General features: G+C 37.2%; 1 protein-coding gene across 2 annotated transcripts in view; it reads right to left on the reverse strand.

Moving 5' to 3' along the window:
* Positions 1–18,432, reverse strand: part of IMPG2 (interphotoreceptor matrix proteoglycan 2) — an 87,685-nt gene that overhangs the window by 50,703 nt on the left and 18,550 nt on the right. For both annotated transcript variants that reach the window (XM_015084876.3, XM_053220775.1), the window contains 3 exons: positions 10,634–10,683; positions 9,640–9,722; positions 3,751–3,912 (listed from right to left, as the gene is read on the reverse strand). In XM_015084876.3, the coding sequence (XP_014940362.3) occupies positions 3,751–3,912; positions 9,640–9,722; positions 10,634–10,683 (295 nt within the window). The remainder of the gene's footprint in view (positions 1–3,750; positions 3,913–9,639; positions 9,723–10,633; positions 10,684–18,432) is intronic.

Raw genomic sequence — 18,432 nt, forward strand, 5'->3', positions numbered from 1 at the left:
AAATCTGGTGCAGCATACACACTCATAAACAGCGAAGTATTCGTTTTCTTTCAGTGTAAAGTTTCTGAAGGCATCTGTTTCCTGTTCCTACAACACGAGGGAACTGTGAACACAATCAAAATTAGAAAATAGTCCACAAGCTGAAGCTCAGTCCCCAGAAGAGAGGCCCTATTGATTGGGTGTCATGATGTAGGTTACAAAGCAGTGACCAGGTAACTTAATTGGTCAAAAGCTCAACTTATGAGCATCACATTGACAGGAAGCAAGTAGATATTTAAGATCCAGCCATGTAAATCAATATAAGCTTAGTGAATAGAGGGTTGGAAAGAATGCTAACTGAACTAAAAATCTAAAAATAGTCAGGTCATGCATAAATATGTATTTTAACAACATTGAGCATTTAACCCAGATTTCAGAAGGTGACACTCTCACCAGAAAAGTCACAATGGAACCAACACCAGAACAAAGGAAGGAAGTCATTAATGGATTCTGGAGACATCTCTCTCTGGGCATTTGCTTTTAAAGCCAAGTCTTGATAAAATTGGGAGAATGGGATTTTTTTAAAAATCATGGTTCACCGAAGACCTTAACACCTTAAGGATAAAGAATCCAAACCCATGTAACTCTTTGGCTATCATAATTTGCCTTGTTTTATTCTCTTAGAGGAAAGACAGAAGTGCCATAATTCTTGTGGGATAAAAGTAGAGATGGAATCCGCAGGATAGGAATTCGAAAATGAGTCAGTCTCAACTGTTTCTGCTGGCAAAGTAAGTGCCTTATTTTATAGAACTAATCCTGCCCTGCCCACCAACCATATCAGTTTTCATAAGATTAAAACGAATGCACCTGAAAGTACTCCGTTAACTGAAAAATGCAATACAACTGTATGTTATTATTATCACTAGGCCCATCTCATTTGGGGCTTTGCCATCTCTTGAGTCTAACCACATACAGGTATTCTAATTCATCACATCTGGTTAGCTACCATACAGGTGTCCAGTTGAATCAGTGCCCTTTATTAACATCAAGATTAATAATGGGTACAGCCTACTGAATGACTTCTATGTGCCTGGTGCTTTGCAAAAGCACTTCTTGCAATAATGCCAAGAGATACCTATTTTCCCAGTTTTATAGATGAGAAAACAGATATCCACTAACTTACCCAGGGCCGTGCATTTGGTTATGTGACTAAATCAGAATTTATTCAACCCCAAATCTTTCTAACACCAAAGCCCGTATTCTTCCCAATGAATTTCATGCTTTCTCCTCTTCTTCTTCTCCCTGCTTCATGATAAGGATGTTACAGAATTGGGACCAGGACTGGGAAAACTGTGAAGCTCACTTTAACTTCTCAGCTGAATTAAAAGTAAGGGGAATGTACATGGTATAAAGGAACACTTTGAAGGGAAGGAGGAGATCTGATTTTCTCTTCTATTCCTAGAGGTTGAAATGACCATCAACAATTTACTCAGCCTCCTGAGCCTCATGTGTAAAATGGAGATGTTTACTCTCATGGTTGTTGTTAGCCAACAGACCAAGCAGCTTGCAGAACATAAGGCACAATGCAAGGACACTGTGTTGATGCTGTGGCTCTCTTCAGGTATCTATGCTCCCAAGCCTATCGTGCTGACCTTTTTCTCTCTGATGTCATACTTGGTGTCATCCCACGCTTATCTTACTCTTCTCATTTAAAAAAAGCAATTGCTCCTGAACCTCAATCCTCTTTAAGCAGGCTTTCTTTTTCCTTGTATGTCTTCCCGTGTTATTACCCAGGAAATAGTATTAAAGGAGCAATCCCTGTGACTGTGTCCTAAAGGCAGAGAGCTAGAGGGGCCCCCTCAATTTGCAGTAAACAAAGTGGCAGAACCTTTCAGACACACAACCTCTGACTCTGCTGTTTTACACAAAGAAGTGGCTGTTGGTAGACATTTTATTGCAGGTAAGGGGATGGGGCTATACAGATTGGCCAGGAAAGAAACCATTTCATGGTAGGCCTAGACCATTCATCACCCCCCCAGATCACCTCAAACCAAGAGCTATCTAACTCATAAAGTCTCTGTTGGAGATGTTTTTCAAAATGTTTAATAGACTTCCTATAAATATTCAGTCATACAGTGCAATTGTTTATCTAAACACTCAGTCTTCTTAAGGTTCTTTACTCCAAGAGCAGAGAGAACCAGAGAGCTGATCCAAGACACTATCTGATGCCAGGTGGCCACTAGCCTGACTGACATTTCTTCCACATACCATACAGCCTTGCAACTTGGCCACACAGCTAGGAAAATTAATTGTCTGGCTTACGCTCTCCATGTCTGATGGCTACAATGATGCTGTTTGGCTGAGAGATGCATATTTCTTTTTCTCATCTAGACACAGTGTCTAGGGAAGGAAATGAGTCCAAGGTAATGGAATTGAAAACTTGGGCAAGGAGAGCCCCATCAAGAGGGAATGGAAAAGAAATAAACAGGAAGGAATGATGTGCCCTGTCGATGGACAGAGAGGGGAGATGGGCACTGAATGCTTCACCACACAAGAGAAAATCTACACAAGAAGGGGGCCAAGTATCGATCATTTTTAACTGAAAAAATCTTGAGTTCAAGTCCTATATAGAATTCTTCCAGAAAGTAAAGTTGCAGGATAGTCTAATGTATGATTCTTTAAAGACCTTTTTAAAAATACCTCCAACCAAGGTGCCTGGGTGGCTCAGTGGGTTAAAGGTTCAACTTCAGCACAGGTCATGATCTCACAATTCGTGGGTTTAAGCCCCACATCAGGCTCTCTGCTGTCAGCACGGAGCCCACTTGGGATCCTCTGTCCCCCCTCACTCTGTCTCTCCCCTACTCATGCTCTCTCTGTCTCTCCAAAATAATAAACATTTTAAAAAAATAAAAAGTAAATAAATATACCTCCAACCAAGGAACAGAGATAGGAAAATTTACTTTTCAGTGGATACTGTTTTGTCCTTTTGGACTAGGTACTGTATACTACCCATGTGTTAACTGCCTCAAATTTTTTAATTTAGAAAAAGAATATTAAATATGAAATTAAAAGAAATTAAATTTAATGTTCCTTCAAGAAAAACAATACAATCCATGTAGTTTCTCAAAGATACACATTTCTCCAAATACTGTCAAGTTAAAACCATGCCACAGAACACACTCTTCTTTGGCTGTGCAGCAAAAGTTTGGAAATAGTATTTATTTGTTAGCAGATGGCAAAGGTGTGAAAGGTTTTGCTTCAATTAAATAACTCATCTACCTTTCTGTGATCTTTTTACAGAATTTTCTGAACAAGTGGCTAAGTTACAGCCCTCTGTACCAAGTAGAAGAGTTTGATTCCTTAACCCACCTTTAACCAGTCTTGTGAATATGGGAAATTTACAATCCCAGCAAAATTTCTTGTTGGAAGGAAGGAAGGAAGGAAGGAAGGAAGGAAGGAAGGAAGGAAGGAAGGAAGGTGAAAGGAAGGGAAGGGAAGGAAGGAAAGGAAGGGAAGGGAAGGAAAGAAGGAGGAAAGAAGGAAGGAAGGAGGAATGGAGGAAGGGAGGGAGGGATGGAGAGAGGGAGGGAGGGAGGGAGGGAGGAAATAAGGAAGGAAGGAAGGAAGGAAGGAAGAGAAAAACAGGAAAGGAAAGGAAAGGAAAGGAAAGGAAAGGAAAGGAAAGGAAAGGAAAGGAAAGGAAAGGAAAGGAAAGGAAAGGAAAGGAAAGGAAAGGAAAGGAGGAAGAAAGAAAACCAAAAAATCACCCACCTCTGAAATAAACTCTTCTACAAGGTGCTGGTGCTGAAAGTTGGAGGGATCCTGTAGTTCTTCCCTATATTGCTCTCCCAAAAGGTGGATACTAAACTCTGCAATCTGCTCAGTTGCTGGTTTTGTGGTTTCTTCCATGACATTCTCAATTTCATTACTAATCTGGATTTTTAGAGAAAAGGTAAAAAAATGTCAATGTTTACTCATGCAACCAACAAATACCTACTGATTGCTATATATCAGACACTGTGCCAAAAGAAACTGCTAATGATGGCCTTTTATATAGTATTTGACTTTGGAACTAGCTGGGTAGACTTTAAGACATAGGCTAATATTAAAATTACTGTGCATTTGTACATTCCTTTGAACACACAAAGACTGCTTCAGGGAAAGACCGGAAAAATTTCCAGATAACCACCAAAGTTGACCATCTGTGAGTTAAAAGAGTTGACTATACTAATATTATCATCTAAAAATAGGCTAGAAGAGTTGTCCTCAAATTTTTTGGTCTCAGGACCCCTCGAACTCTTAAAAATCATTAAGAAATACAAAGACATTTGGGGTTTTTTTGGACTATCTCTATAGATATTTACCAAACAAAAAATTAAAAGAGAAATTTTAAAATATTTGTTAATTCATTTAAAAATAATAAACTCCTTGCATTGTAAAAAGTAATAACATATTTTGCAAAATAAAAAATTAACATGTAACATTGTTTACATTTTTACATACTCTTTTTTGGTTGGCTTAATAAGAAGACAGTAGATTCTCATATCTGCTTCTACATTCAATCAGTAGCACTATGTTGTTTTAGTTGAAGTATATGAAGAAAAGTATTAAGGAAGGGAGAAATTAGATACACATAGACATAGACACAGATATATAGATATATATAATATATATTTTGAATGTTTATTTTGTGAGAGAGAGAGCTCATATGTACATGCAAGAGAGAGTGCAGAGGGACACTCGGGGGGAGGGACAGAGGGAGAAAGAAAGAGAATCCCAAGCAGGCACTGCTATCAGCACAGAGCCCGATGCGGGACTCGATCTCATCAATGGTGAGATCATGACCTGAGCCAAAATCAAGAGTCAGACACTTAACCAACTGCACCATCCAGGTGCCCCAGGAAGGGGGAAATATATTAATAGCCTTTTCAAAATTGTACAGATACTTTTTATTTTTTTAATTTATTTTCTTAATTTACATCCAAGTTAGTTAGCATATAGTACAATGATTTCAGTAGTCGATTCCTTAATGCATCTTACCCATTTAGCCCATCTTCCCCTACAGCCCCTCCTGTAACCCTCTAATTTGTTCTCCATATTTAAGAGTCTCTTATGTTTTGTCCTCCTCCCTGTTTTTATATTATTTTTGCTTCCCTTCTCTTATGTTCATGTACAGATTCTTTTTAGATACTACACCAAACTCGACAAGTGGTAATTACTTAAAGATTAGTTGCTGTGTGGAATCTGAAACAGTATCAATGAACGTTTTGTATTCTGTAACAGTAATATCCAGGTCTTCCAGTGGCCAATGCTGTAACAATTTGAACAAAATAAATAACTGATTATAATCCAAAGAATAAAATAAATATCCATGAGTTCATATTGATAGAAATAGATAATTTAATAAATAAATGAGAGTCGACATAGTCTCTTATGGATGAATTCCAGTTAATAAATGTAAAAAGAATGAGGGAAATAAAATATCGCTACTAGAATGCTATAGTAATAACTGCTACATGGCAGATACACTTGAGCTCATCCAAGTTCCTCCATTTTGATACACAAGAAGAGGGGCTGGAATGGAAGAATGGCTAGCCTAAGGGCTCAGAGCAACCCAATAGCAGAGTCAGGAAGAGACTACAGAGGCTATGCTTCAGTGTATCATTTTTTATCCTTGATAGATCATATAATCAGACCTTCATAACCTCAGAATAGGAAAGAACCTCAATGATCCTACCAGCCCTTGTGACGCTTGAAATTCTCTCTACAATATCCCTGACAAATGGCTGCTCATCTTCAGTTTAAATGTCTCTGATGAGAAAGAGTCATGATTTTCAAAGACAGACCATTACATTTCATATGAAAAAGCTCTCACGGTTGGAAAGTTCTTTAATTTTTTTTTCTTCTTTGCCCTTCACAACTTGGTTCCTGCTTCCCTTTTCCAGCCTCATCTTCCTCCCCTCCCCCTTTCACTGTCTACTCCAACCATGTTAAATTCCTACTTACAGACCAAGGAATGGTCTAATTCTCTCATCTCAGGCCTAAGCAGTGTTATTCCCTTTGCTTTGAGACCTCAGGCCAAGACCCTTCACCTTTCTCTTCTTCTGGTAAGTTCTATTCACCCTCAGTTCAGACCTCACTCCCATCAGAACATTTCTCAGAACTGCCCCCTCAAAACTGACCCAGTGCTCCTAATGTTCTACTTCATTCTGCATTTGCCCTATCATAGTGCATACCATACAGAGATTATAGTGCATGTTTACTTATCAGTATGCCTCCTAAAACAGTAACAGGCACATATCAGACACATATATTTTTTTGGCATTTTTATTAAGGTATAACTGATATATAACAAACATACATTACTTTCAGGTATACGATGTAATGATTCAATATTTTTATGTATCGAAAAATGATCATCACAATAATTCCAGTTAACATCCATCACATACACAGTTAGAAAATTTTTTTCTTGTGATGAGGACTTTCAAAATCCACTCTCCTAAGTACTTTCAAATAAGCAATATAGTATTGTTAACTACAGTTACATTATGTACTTTACATCCCCATGACATATTCATTTTATAACTAGAAATTTATACATCTTGTCCCTGTCACCCATTTCACCCACTTCCATCCAAAGTTCTTAATATTAAGCCCAAATATATTTTCCTATAAGTTCCACCACTGATCTCAGTTCTGTAATCTGGGACATATATAAAAATTGTAGTCGCCAGACAGCCTTTCAAATAAGTATAGACAGCTATCATGACTTCCCTGACTCCTTTAGCTCCTCTCCTCCAGACATTTCTCAGGCTCTTAATATCTTCCTTAGAGTGTGGTATACACAAGTGAGGTCTGATCAATTAAAACATGATAGGATACCACCTATTATAACAGATTCTATATTTCTATTAATGCAACGTACAGCTACACTAGTTTTTACTAGCTCTCCCCTAGTAACTGCATCATACTGCTGATTCATATAGAGACTAACATCAATAAAAACTCTTAGTCGTATGTAATTTTATACAAAATTTTGCATTTTTAATATTAAATTTTATCTTGCTAAATTTGGACAGAAACTTCCATTCCCAGTATTATTATAAAAGAAATATCCTTAGTAATCTTGCTGCTACAGAAAGCCTGAAGTGCTGAATAAATATTTTTTAATGTTTCTAATGCATAGGTGGTTTGCAAGAAAGTTAAGGAAATCCTAACAGGTCAAGAAAAACAGGTTAGAAAAATCAAGAGAGATGAATCAGTGTTGCATGAGTACACAGTATATCTGCTGATCCTTTGTAACCTAGACTTTAGTTTTAAATACCACAAAAGGGATAGGATAAAAAGTTAAAGGTCTGTACATTTTGAAAGGTCAGATCAAAGACTCCCACATAATGGTGAAGAATATAGCTACACTTCTGGTGAGCATAGAATAAGTACAGACTTATCAAATTACGATGTCATACACCTGAAACTAAAGTAATATTGTGTGTCAACTATACTTCAATTAAAAAAAAAAGATTCAGGGCACCTGGGTGGCTCAGTTGTTAAGCATCCAACTCTTGATTTCAGCTCAGGTCATGACCTCACAGTTCAGGAGACTGAGCCCCACATGGGGCTGTGTGCTGACAGCATGGAGCCTGCTTGGGCTTCTCTCTCCCTCTCTCTCTGCTCCTTCCCCATGTGTGCACGTGTGCATGCACTCTCTCAAAATGAATAAACATTTAAAATTTTTTTTCTAGAATAAGGAAATAATAAAGAAATTTTCAGACAAGCAAAATCTTAAAAGGAACCAATGAGAGACTCACTAAGGTATTATTAGAAGCATATATTTCAAAAAGAAAATTATCCTAGAAGGGAGATCTCAAATGCACAAAAAGAGGGGCGCCTGGGTCCCTCAGTCAGGTGAGCATCTGACTCTTGATTTAAGCTCAGGCCATCATCTCATGGTTCGTGGATTCAAGCCCCACATCAGGCTTCCCACTGATAGCTAAGAGCCTGACAGGGATCTTCTGTCTCCCTGTCTCTCTGACCCTTGCTGTGTGCTCTCTCGCTCTCTCTCTCTCTGTCTCTCAAAAATAAATAAACATTAAAAAAAATTTTTAATGCACAAAAAGAATTTTATGAAAATAAAATAATACACATCCAGGTAAGTGTAAAACAAATTTTATGTGAAACAAACATAATACTGTCTAGCTTGTGGGATTAAAAAGAAAACTAAAAGAGAAAGAAAGAACAAAAATATTTAAAAATAGAATATAAATCAGTAAAGGGATTATTTGAGTAACAATGTTCTATTGTTCCTCATTGCTCAAGATAAGGATTAAGATTTGAAAAACTTACATTTTGCTAGATTATACATTATAATTCATGGGGTAATTTATAGAGTATATATATATATAGAGAGAGAGAGAGAGAGAGAGAATGTATTACAAATATATGTAATAATATATTACATATTAAGTAACATATAGGGTAACTACTAGCAAAACAGAAATGAAGTATACAGTTTCTTAAACAGTAGATGGAAAATTAGGAAAATAAGGAAAAAATGAACTGTAAAAATAACTTCGGGCTTCATTTTGAACTAGAGGTACAGGGATCTAATTCTTGTTAGGTATCTTTATACTGCTTTGTTTTCTTACTGATTCTATAAATTGGCTTGAAATTATCCTCTCTTTTAGATATTAATGTTCCAATTATATACAATTCAATTATGTACAATTCCTTTATGTTTATTATAGGGAATTCTATCTCATTCCATAAATGTTCCCATACCTAAACCATAACTATTGTGCTTCAAGTTCAAATCCATGGTATCACTTTTTATTCATTCATTCACAAATATTTATTGAATGACAATATTTCCCAGCACCATCTAGTCTGGACGAAGTTGTACAGAGGGTAAATGTATTGACTCAGGAATCAACTCAGGGGTCCAATATTACTACCAGCTTTGTTCAGTGAGAGGGAAGGTGGGGAGGCAGAGAAGGCTGATGTAACATGATTTCACAGAAGTTAAAATGTTGAAATTGGAAGAAAATGTGCAAGGTAACTAAATTGCATCTTTCTAGTGAATATGTTCAATCAGAGTTCGCACTGTATTAAGTAATATAAGATTTATGAACCCCAAAAGTTTATAAATTCATATTTAACAAAATTTCTAACAAAATATTTCTATCTTCCTAGGCAGCCTGTGTACTTTCTTTTTAAAACTGAATGTTACAGAAAGTAAACTTAATATTGTTTCATGGACAGGTTACTGTTAATAATGATGCATTTAAAAAACACGGTATTTCTTGATTTTTCAACTGCATAAAACCTACATCCTTTTCCTCTGAAGAAGACAGGGCAATAGAAGAACATAGGAAAATGACAGTAAATTATGTCACAAAGCCCACAAGTGACAATGAGTTTACCATGATAATTCCCCAAGCACAAGTTATTTCATTTACAACTTGAAGCTCTCTCTTGCAAAAGCAGATTGACTCAACTCTCCAAGGAATGTTAGGTTCTTTTTAATATACTGGTTTTAGAATCTACATTTCCATAAAGGAAACCACATGAAGTTTTGTGCAGTTTAGCAGTAGAACATAAGTCTCTCTTAACCCCGTTCTCCATGTTAGAAACTAAATAACAAAACAGAGCATCACTCACACTCTCCCCAGGCCTCTCCTTGCTGCTTTCTGAGATACCTTCAGAGATGGTCACCCCTGGATATGGAACACTGACAACAGCACCTAAGTAGAAAAACAAAAACATGTACATGAACGTAGTCCCTAAGTCAGAATCATATCAGGAAATAACGAAGCTGACTTCAAAACCATTCCTGTAAGTCATTTGCTTTGTCATCCTGGAAATTCAGTACATTCTAACCTTAAGAAACATTTGCATAGAATCTTCCTAGAACAGAAAATAATTACAACTCATTCATTCAAGCAACAAGCATTTAAAGAGCACCTACTATATGTCAGCCACTATGTAAGATTTGTTAAGGATACAGACAAAATTTTTATCCTTAAGGAGCTACCTAGTAAAGGGACAGATACTGAAAAATATAATGTTACCCGATAGGGAAAGTGGGTGAAGGTTGGACACTGGCTAGGAATTTATCATTGTTGAAGCTTGGCCTAATTGTGCTATTCTATTTTTTTGTATATGTTTGAAATTTGCAATAAGGAAAAGCTTTTTTAAAAAAATTAAAAATAAAGAAAGCAACTTCCAATTCATAGGAAATACAAAAATCAAGGAAACATGTTAAAGTACACCACAGAATGCAATAAAAAAAATCCTTACTCAGAGAAACTCGTAGAAGACAAATGACAAATGGTGGAACTAGAAAGGTTCTACCTGTTGGCATAAGCAGTGGTTACAGAGTGTTTGCCTTAAACTAATTCTTTAGGTCATACATTTGTATTGAGTAGTTTTCTGATTTTTATTATACTTAATAACTAAAGGTCTTTAAGTACCCACAACATAATGCCTTAAAATAAATGAAAGCACAATTACTTTTTCTTGAGACTCTTGAACAACATATAAGGAGAGAGAAGCCTGGTACTTTTTAAATGTGAGGTGGAACATGTGCTTGCTTACAAGATCATCTTGAACCACAAATAATTTTTAAAAAGTGAATAAATGCACAAGAACATACCTCCTGATGTTGGGGCATCACCAACAGGAACTGGAGATGACAATTCAGGGCTAAGGTAAAAAATGTTTAACATTAATAAAAATGATAGAAATATGTGGATATATTTTGGGGTTTATTTTCCCAAAAGGAACTCACTAGATCTCCAAACAAGTGTTTCCAAACCCAAGTACTGATTTAACAAGGTTTAAGAAATAATAGTTTTCATAATTCATTTATCTTACATGTATTGATTTCTACTCAAGTAGAATCACCCTATACAAAGTACTTCCCTACTTACTATTTTATCAGCCTGTTTGATTTCTTCTCAGTTATTATCACTATGTGAAATTATTTGTTGACTTATTTATCTACTTCTTTATCTCTGTCTCTAATCTCTTAATCCTCTAGAATGGCATTGTCATGGTAGTCACTGGACTTATGTGGTAATTTAAATTAACTAAAATTAAATAAAGTTTAAAATTCTGTTCCTCATTCATACTGGCCACATTTCAAGTGTTCCACAGTCACATGTGCCTAATGGCTATCATATTGGGCAGCACAGTAAAGAACATATCCTTCATCGCAGAAAGTTCTATTGAACAGGACTGCAGTTAACAATATAAATTCTTGGGGCGCCTGGGTGGCGCAGTCGGTTAAGCGTCCGACTTCAGCCAGGTCACGATCTCGCGGTCTGTGAGTTCGAGCCCCGCGTCGGGCTCTGGGCTGATGGCTCAGAGCCTGAAGCCTGTTTCCGATTCTGTGTCTCCCTCTCTCTCTGCCCCTCCCCCGTTCATGTTCTGTCTCTCTCTGTCCCAAAAATAAATAAACGTTGAAAAAAAAATTTAAAAAAAAAAGAATATAAATTCTTTGAGATTAGGAATCTCATATTTTTACTCTATCTCTAACCTAAAATAGTATCTAGGCATCTAGTATTTGGTAGGCACTAAATAGATATTTTTAGGATAAATTAATAAAAAATACTATTAGCCAGGCAGTGTACAAGACATCGGGAATATTGTGTGGACAAAACAAACATGATCTATTAAAGTTATAGTCTTACAGAAAATAGACAACAAATAAATGATTACAAATTTAACAAATAGTACTGGTAGGAGGGTACTTGCTGCTAAGGGGGAAAAAACCCACAAATCTCATCTCATTTGAGGGATCACAGAAATCATAAAATGTTTTTATTTATAGAAAGTCAAGCTTAGAGAAATGACTTGCTATAGGTCATACTGCTAACAGGCTACAAGTAACCAGCTATCCTTTAACCATGATGCTCTGCAACAAGAAGAAAAAATCGAAACAATTGGAAAAGTCCCTCCTCCAAAGGAAAGAAAATAGGTTTCTGCAACTCCAAATTTCCACATACCCCCAAAATATAAAATTTAAAGTATAGTAATTTTAGGAAGTTTTAGAACTTTAAAGTTTGTGGATATGTCCTAAGGGAAAAGGGATGTTCCACTAAACTTTTACAAAGGAGTTGGATGTTGATTGTATCTATTGGATGCTGATGACATTACTGTTAAGAGTTGAAACTGTCTTCAACTTTACAAAAGTCAGCTTCCTAAGGTGATGCGATTACAGTCAAAAATGTCTCCCTCACAGACTTGCCAATGTGCCAGTGACTCCCATCTTCAGAAGCACTCCTTTAGATTGTCCTAGTGCTCTAAATAAGGTCATTGGGGGGGCGGGGGTAGGGGGTTAACTCAAAGCCACCAGACAAACATGATATACATACTGAAGCATCAGTTTTACTTGAAGCATAGGCAGGTAGGGAACTAAGTAAGAACTAATGTGTAACTCAAAACATTTTAATATTAAAACAAACACGGCTATATTGCGGAGTTGACTATAAAGTTAAAGTTAGTATTAAGATATTAAGATCTTTCAAAGACATTTCATGACTGGCACTGGAGTTGGGGAGTCAACTAGGGCAATGTTCCCTAAACTCCCAAGCTTTGGTAGAAAATTTGAGAAACTGGGGCACCTGGCTGACTCAGTTGGTGGAGCGAGTGACTCCTGAGCTTGGGGTTGTGAGTTCGAGCCCCATGGTGTGTGTAGAGATTACTTAAAAAATAAAAAAAATCTTTAAAAAAAATAAAAGAAAGAAAGAAAATTTGAGAAACTGAGTTTTTACAAATCTCATAAAGATTCTTCTGCTTTTTAAAAATACTACCTAGAAAGAATAACATATTAAACCATTACACTAAACCTATCACTTTTGGTTATTTTATAGTGCATTTGCAGGAAATTGCTTCTCAGTGACCTGTCATCTAGAAGAACCTAAGGAATATGACATCTGGATAAGTCATTATTATGAGTGATGAGTGGAGAAAGGGCCTGGGTGATGAGAAAGCATCAAGAGGTTTCTCAAGTTGCAGGGAATAGAGCTAAAAGCAAGTAAGATTCAAATGCATTTGAGACAGACATTAACATAATCAGGCCTGAATAGGATCTATCAGTTGTCCACAAAGTAGAACCCCCTGCCAATACCTTCATTTTATAGATGAAAAAATGAATAAAGCAATTTTTCCTGCATGACACAATGACTTGATATGGCCCAAGGCTATACTTAAAATTCCTAACAGTATCTAGTTCCCTTTTCAATAATAACACCAGCAGGAGTGAGTACACCTAGGGGCACCTGGGTGGCTCAGTTGGTTGAGTGTTCAACTCGTGATTTCAGCTCAGGTCATGACCCCAGAGTCATAGGATTGAGCCCTGGGTTAGGCTATGTACCGAGCATGGAGTCTGCTTAAGATTCTGTCTCTCTCCCTCTGCCTCTCCTCACCGCACTTATGCTCTCTCTCTCTCTCTAAAATAAAAATTAAAAAAAAAAAAAAAGAATGAGTACAACTAAATTTATCATAAATCATGCATTGTGTTAAGTGTTTTATCATGGTTAACTCACTTAATTGTGTCAACAATCTTAAAAGGAAGATACTAATATCCCCATTTATACCTATGAGGAAACTAATATTAGAAGAGGTTAAGAATTTGCTCAGAGTCACACAGTTAGACAATAGAGGAGCTATGATGTAAAACAGGTCCATTTGATTGAGAAACCTCACTCTCACTCATCTTAATTCCTCACAACATGGCCTTTACGTGAGCCATATTGACTAGAAGGGCAAACAACATGGTTGTAATGATAACAGCTTACATAAACTTAATGACCTAAAGGTCACAGTGTGTGAGGTCCCAGAAAGAGGAAAGGAAACCCAGTCAAAGTTGGAGAGCTATGGAGAGGAACCAGCTATGAGAACAAAGAGGTCAAAGCAAGACAGAGGGGCCAAAGCACAGCACAGTAACTAGAACTGGAAGTTGGGATGACGTGGCCAAGAAACCAGACCTCACATGGTATCAGTCAAATTGTCCCCCACACCAAATCACATTTGATAAATAATAAGCCACAGGGATAAGGATGAAGCATAGGAAATACAGTCAATAATATAATAATAACCTTGTATGGTGACAGATGGTAACTACACTTATGGTGGTAAGCATTTTGTGATTATATAATTGTTGAATGACTATGTTATGTTGAGTGACAAAAAGTTGTATGTCAACTATACTTTAATTAAAAATTTTTTTAATTTAAATTAAAAAGAAATACTGCAACTAAAAATAATAAGCAAATAATTAATTAAATTTAAGTTAATTCTCTAAGGAAGCATTCACAATGGAGAAGTTTGTTTACTTCAGCAGAACTAGATTTCACTTACTGAATTCAAATTAACATTATTTTAATGATGGTAAGTAGGCAACTCTCAGTAATTCAAATCATTCCAACTCTTAATCCCTCATTTTCCCACTCTCCTTTCAGAAAACAGCAAAAAACAAACACTTAACAACAAGAATCCTTTCAACATGTTCTCATTAGGTATGCCTCCTGCAGAGATACCCTAAAATGTCACAACAGAACTAGAACACAGAGTTGTATTGAGTTTGGAGACAGAAATACTAGTTCATTTCTAGGCCGAACCACAAATTTGAGGTTGTTCAGCTAAGACCTTTAGCTTCATACCAGCAACAAACAACCTCCTACATTTTCATCTCCTCAGCTCAGCCAGCACATAATTTATTACTTCACCGCTACTGCCTAATTTTCTCAGAATTCAGGTGAGACTGTATCAAAAGATAGCACAGCCACACAGAGCATAAGCATAATTTCACATCTAGATTACTACTCCCCTTGACAATTCTCTATACTCTGCTCTGCCCTTGAATCTGTTAACTGTGATCAGAACATGACACAAAAGAACTCAAGGCACAGAGCCAGGAATCCTTGGTGCTGGTCCCAGAAGTATCATTAACTTTGTGTACACCTTAGAAAAATATCTCAGTTGCTCTGGGCCTCAAGAACTTAATCTCCAAAACAGGAATACTTCCCTACCCTACCTATTTCTCAAAGGTATTGGTGAAAACTAAATGAAATATTATATGCAGAAGCATTACAAAAATATGAAATGCTAAACAAATATAAGAGAAAACAGAGGATAATGGAGCAGGGATATACATGTATCAAATAAAATAAAACATTTGCTTAAAAAAAATGTATATTTGGTTTTGTGATCCATGATAGGCATCCTCAACTACAAATGTAAGTTAATTGATGTACAAAATAAAATCCCAAAGAACAGCTCTTATATTAAGAATATCACCAGAGACCTGATAATAAACTTGGGTAATTGAGCAGAAACTCAGTTATTCATTTAACAACTATTTGGTGAACACATAACGTAGGTGGGGCTTTGTACTGATTATGGAGACTATACAGGAAGTCCAAAAGGTAGGGGGTTAAGCATTGACTGGAGCTAAGTGGAGATGCTTTCAAGATATCCAACTATAATGGAGACAAGTGCTGGAGGAGGGCCTTTTGTAAATAGGGAACATGGGAGAGATTTGAGCATGTTTAAATGCTCATAAGGAGTTAGTAATGGGAGAAGGTGAAGACTCAGGAGAGAGAGAGAAACAATGATCGGGAGATGTCTAAGAGGTAAGATTAAATGTAGGGTCCTAAGTAAGGTGAAAAATGGTGTTTGTTTTTTTTTTTAAAGACAGCGGACAGATGATAGTAGGAGAAGCTTAAAGTGATACAGAACAGAGTATTTGATGCAAGGCTTAGGTCAGCAGGTGGGTTAGAGTTCACAGTGAAGCAGCAATTTAAATTACAGAGAACTGTGATAGGAACAATAGTGGCCTCCACATCCTTATCCCCAGCACCTGTGAGTACGTTAAATTACATACAAAGGAGGCTTAAGGTAGCAGTTGGAATTAAGGTTGCTCATCAGCTGGCCTTAAAATGGGGAGTGTAGCCAGGTTTATCCAGGTGGATCCAGCACAATCATAAGGATCCTTAAATGTGGAAGAAGAGGCAGAAGAGTGTCAGAGTGATGAAATGTGAGAAAGACTTGCCCAGCCATTACTAGCTTTGAAGATGGAAGGGGGTCATGAGCCAAGCAACGTGGGTGGTTTCTAGAAGCTGGAAAAGGCAAAAAAAAAAAAAAAAAAAAAAAAAAAAAAAAGATTCTCCACTACAGTTTCCAGAAAGGAATGCAAACCTGGCAACATCTTGAGACCCACATCAGATTTCTGAGCTATGTAACTGTAGGACAAATTTGTGATGTTTTAAACTACCGGAGTCTGTGGTAATTTGCTACAGCAGCAATAAAATCTAACACAAGAATCTCAACACTGAGAATACGAGAGTAATCTCAAAAAAAATCATAAAAATAAATTTGAATATACAAAAGTGAAGAACACATAAAGGGTTACAATGGATCACTATAGAACTCGAGTTGGATAGGGGAGCCTGGGTGGCTCAGTGGTTTTTAACATCCAACTTTAGCTCAGGTCATGATCTTGCAGTTTGCGGGTTCAAGCCCCGTGTTGGGCTCTGTGCTGACAGCTCCGACTGGAGCTGGAGGCTGGAGCCTGCTTCGGATTCTGTGACTCCCTGCTCACATTCTGTTTCTGTCTCTCAAAAATAAATAAATATTAAAAAAAAAAAAAGAAAGAAAAGAACTCAAGTTGGATAAAGATGGGCTTAGTGAATTCTTAGGCTAGCCACTCCCATGGTTTCACTCCCAGTGTTACCTAACCCCAGGTCACCCCTTTCAGCAACTACCATGGTTGGCAGTTTTCACCCCACCCCAGCCTCATCTGTTCTAGTTAGATCGGAAAGATACTTTAAACTTTAAATTTCTCAATATTCATTTATATTTTCATATATTGTTATTTTAGTACATATGTTATTTTCTAAGCACGGTAAATCATATTTTCAGTTCCTTATACGTAGAACAGACAGTGCCTTATCAATAAAAATATATGATTCAGTGAGCCCTGCTATGATGCTTATTTATGAATTTGTTCCAGTGTGATTATCACAGCAAGAAATGAGTATAACACAAAATTTCTCCTTTATTTATGCATAATTTCATTGTGAGAAATGCTAGGAAGCCAAAGAAAGCTGCAGCCAGTTGAAGTGAGCCACACAGGAATACACAAAACATACACACACCACACCTTACATATCTTCCGGCTACCCCTGTGCCATGAGCCACACTCACTCTCAGATGGTGTTACAATTGTCCACCCTATTTCAGGTAAGCTTCCTTCCACCACTTGATAATAACCCACAAGCCACAAACTTGCTAACATCCACTTCCCAGTAAACTTCAGAGCTTCTTCTAGGTTAAGTGCCATATGCATTATGCTGTTTACATACATCTTAACTATATAAGATGTGTAAAATGTGCCACCATTTCATTAGTTACAATCATGAAGATTACTAGGACTGGTGGGACTCACCAGAGTACTTAGTTCACTGCTTGGGTGTTGCAATGGCAATCACAAGCAACTTCCAATCTCTGCTTCTCAGTGGTGAAAGCCCACACCTAAGAAAACACATGGCCCAGCATCTAAGTGGGTGTTCATCCCAGGCCCCAGCAGAGACCCAGTGGTAACATTAGTTGTATGAATGAGTGAGACCACAGAGTCCCCTTCCCTTCTGTTTACTCATGTTTGATCTGACCCCTACATATGCCCCACTAAGTCACATGTGTACTCCAACTATGCTTTGGCCTGGCCTCTGCTGCCCAGCTTGGATCTCCAGGCACTGACTCACCTAACTGGTTTTTCAATCTGTCTTCCTCTCTCATTTGAGGCATTGATCTGGATTGTCCGCCCTAATGGTGTTTTTCTATATAATCATTCCCACACTGGCATAATCTAGATACTCTGAGTAGGGACAGAACTGAAATCTTTAATCCTTATACACTAAATTCCTCACTTCCATGATCTGCTCTGTACTGCTATTGCTCAGGACCCAGAAATGACCTTAATCCTAAACCTAAAGGCCGATAGAGCCAAGAATCCTAATACTGCAGGATTCATCAAGGTTGTGTTATTCCTATATTTCTTTTTTTTTTAAGTTTACTTATTTTTGGGGGGGGGGGGAGAGAGAGAGAGATAATATGAATGGGGGAGGGGCAGATAGAAAGGGAGACAGAGAATCCCAAGCACACTCCACACTGTCAGTGCAGAGCCTGATGTGGGGCTCGAACCCATGAACTGTGAGATCATGACATGAACCAAAATGAAGAGTCAGATGCTTAACCGACTGAGCCACCCAAGGCACTCCATGTTATTCCTGTATTTCAAGATTATAATCATCATTTCTCAGTAAAGTGATCCACACTACCAACCACCATTTAATAAACTATTCTCCACTAAGGTGTAACATTTTATAACATTTTTACTATTAGTGCATAAACCTCAACTTAAGTAGATCATTCCATATTCCATTTCCA

This window comes from Acinonyx jubatus, chromosome C2 (assembly GCF_027475565.1).
Source record: "Acinonyx jubatus isolate Ajub_Pintada_27869175 chromosome C2, VMU_Ajub_asm_v1.0, whole genome shotgun sequence".
In the NCBI taxonomy this organism is placed as follows: Eukaryota; Metazoa; Chordata; class Mammalia; order Carnivora; family Felidae; genus Acinonyx; species Acinonyx jubatus.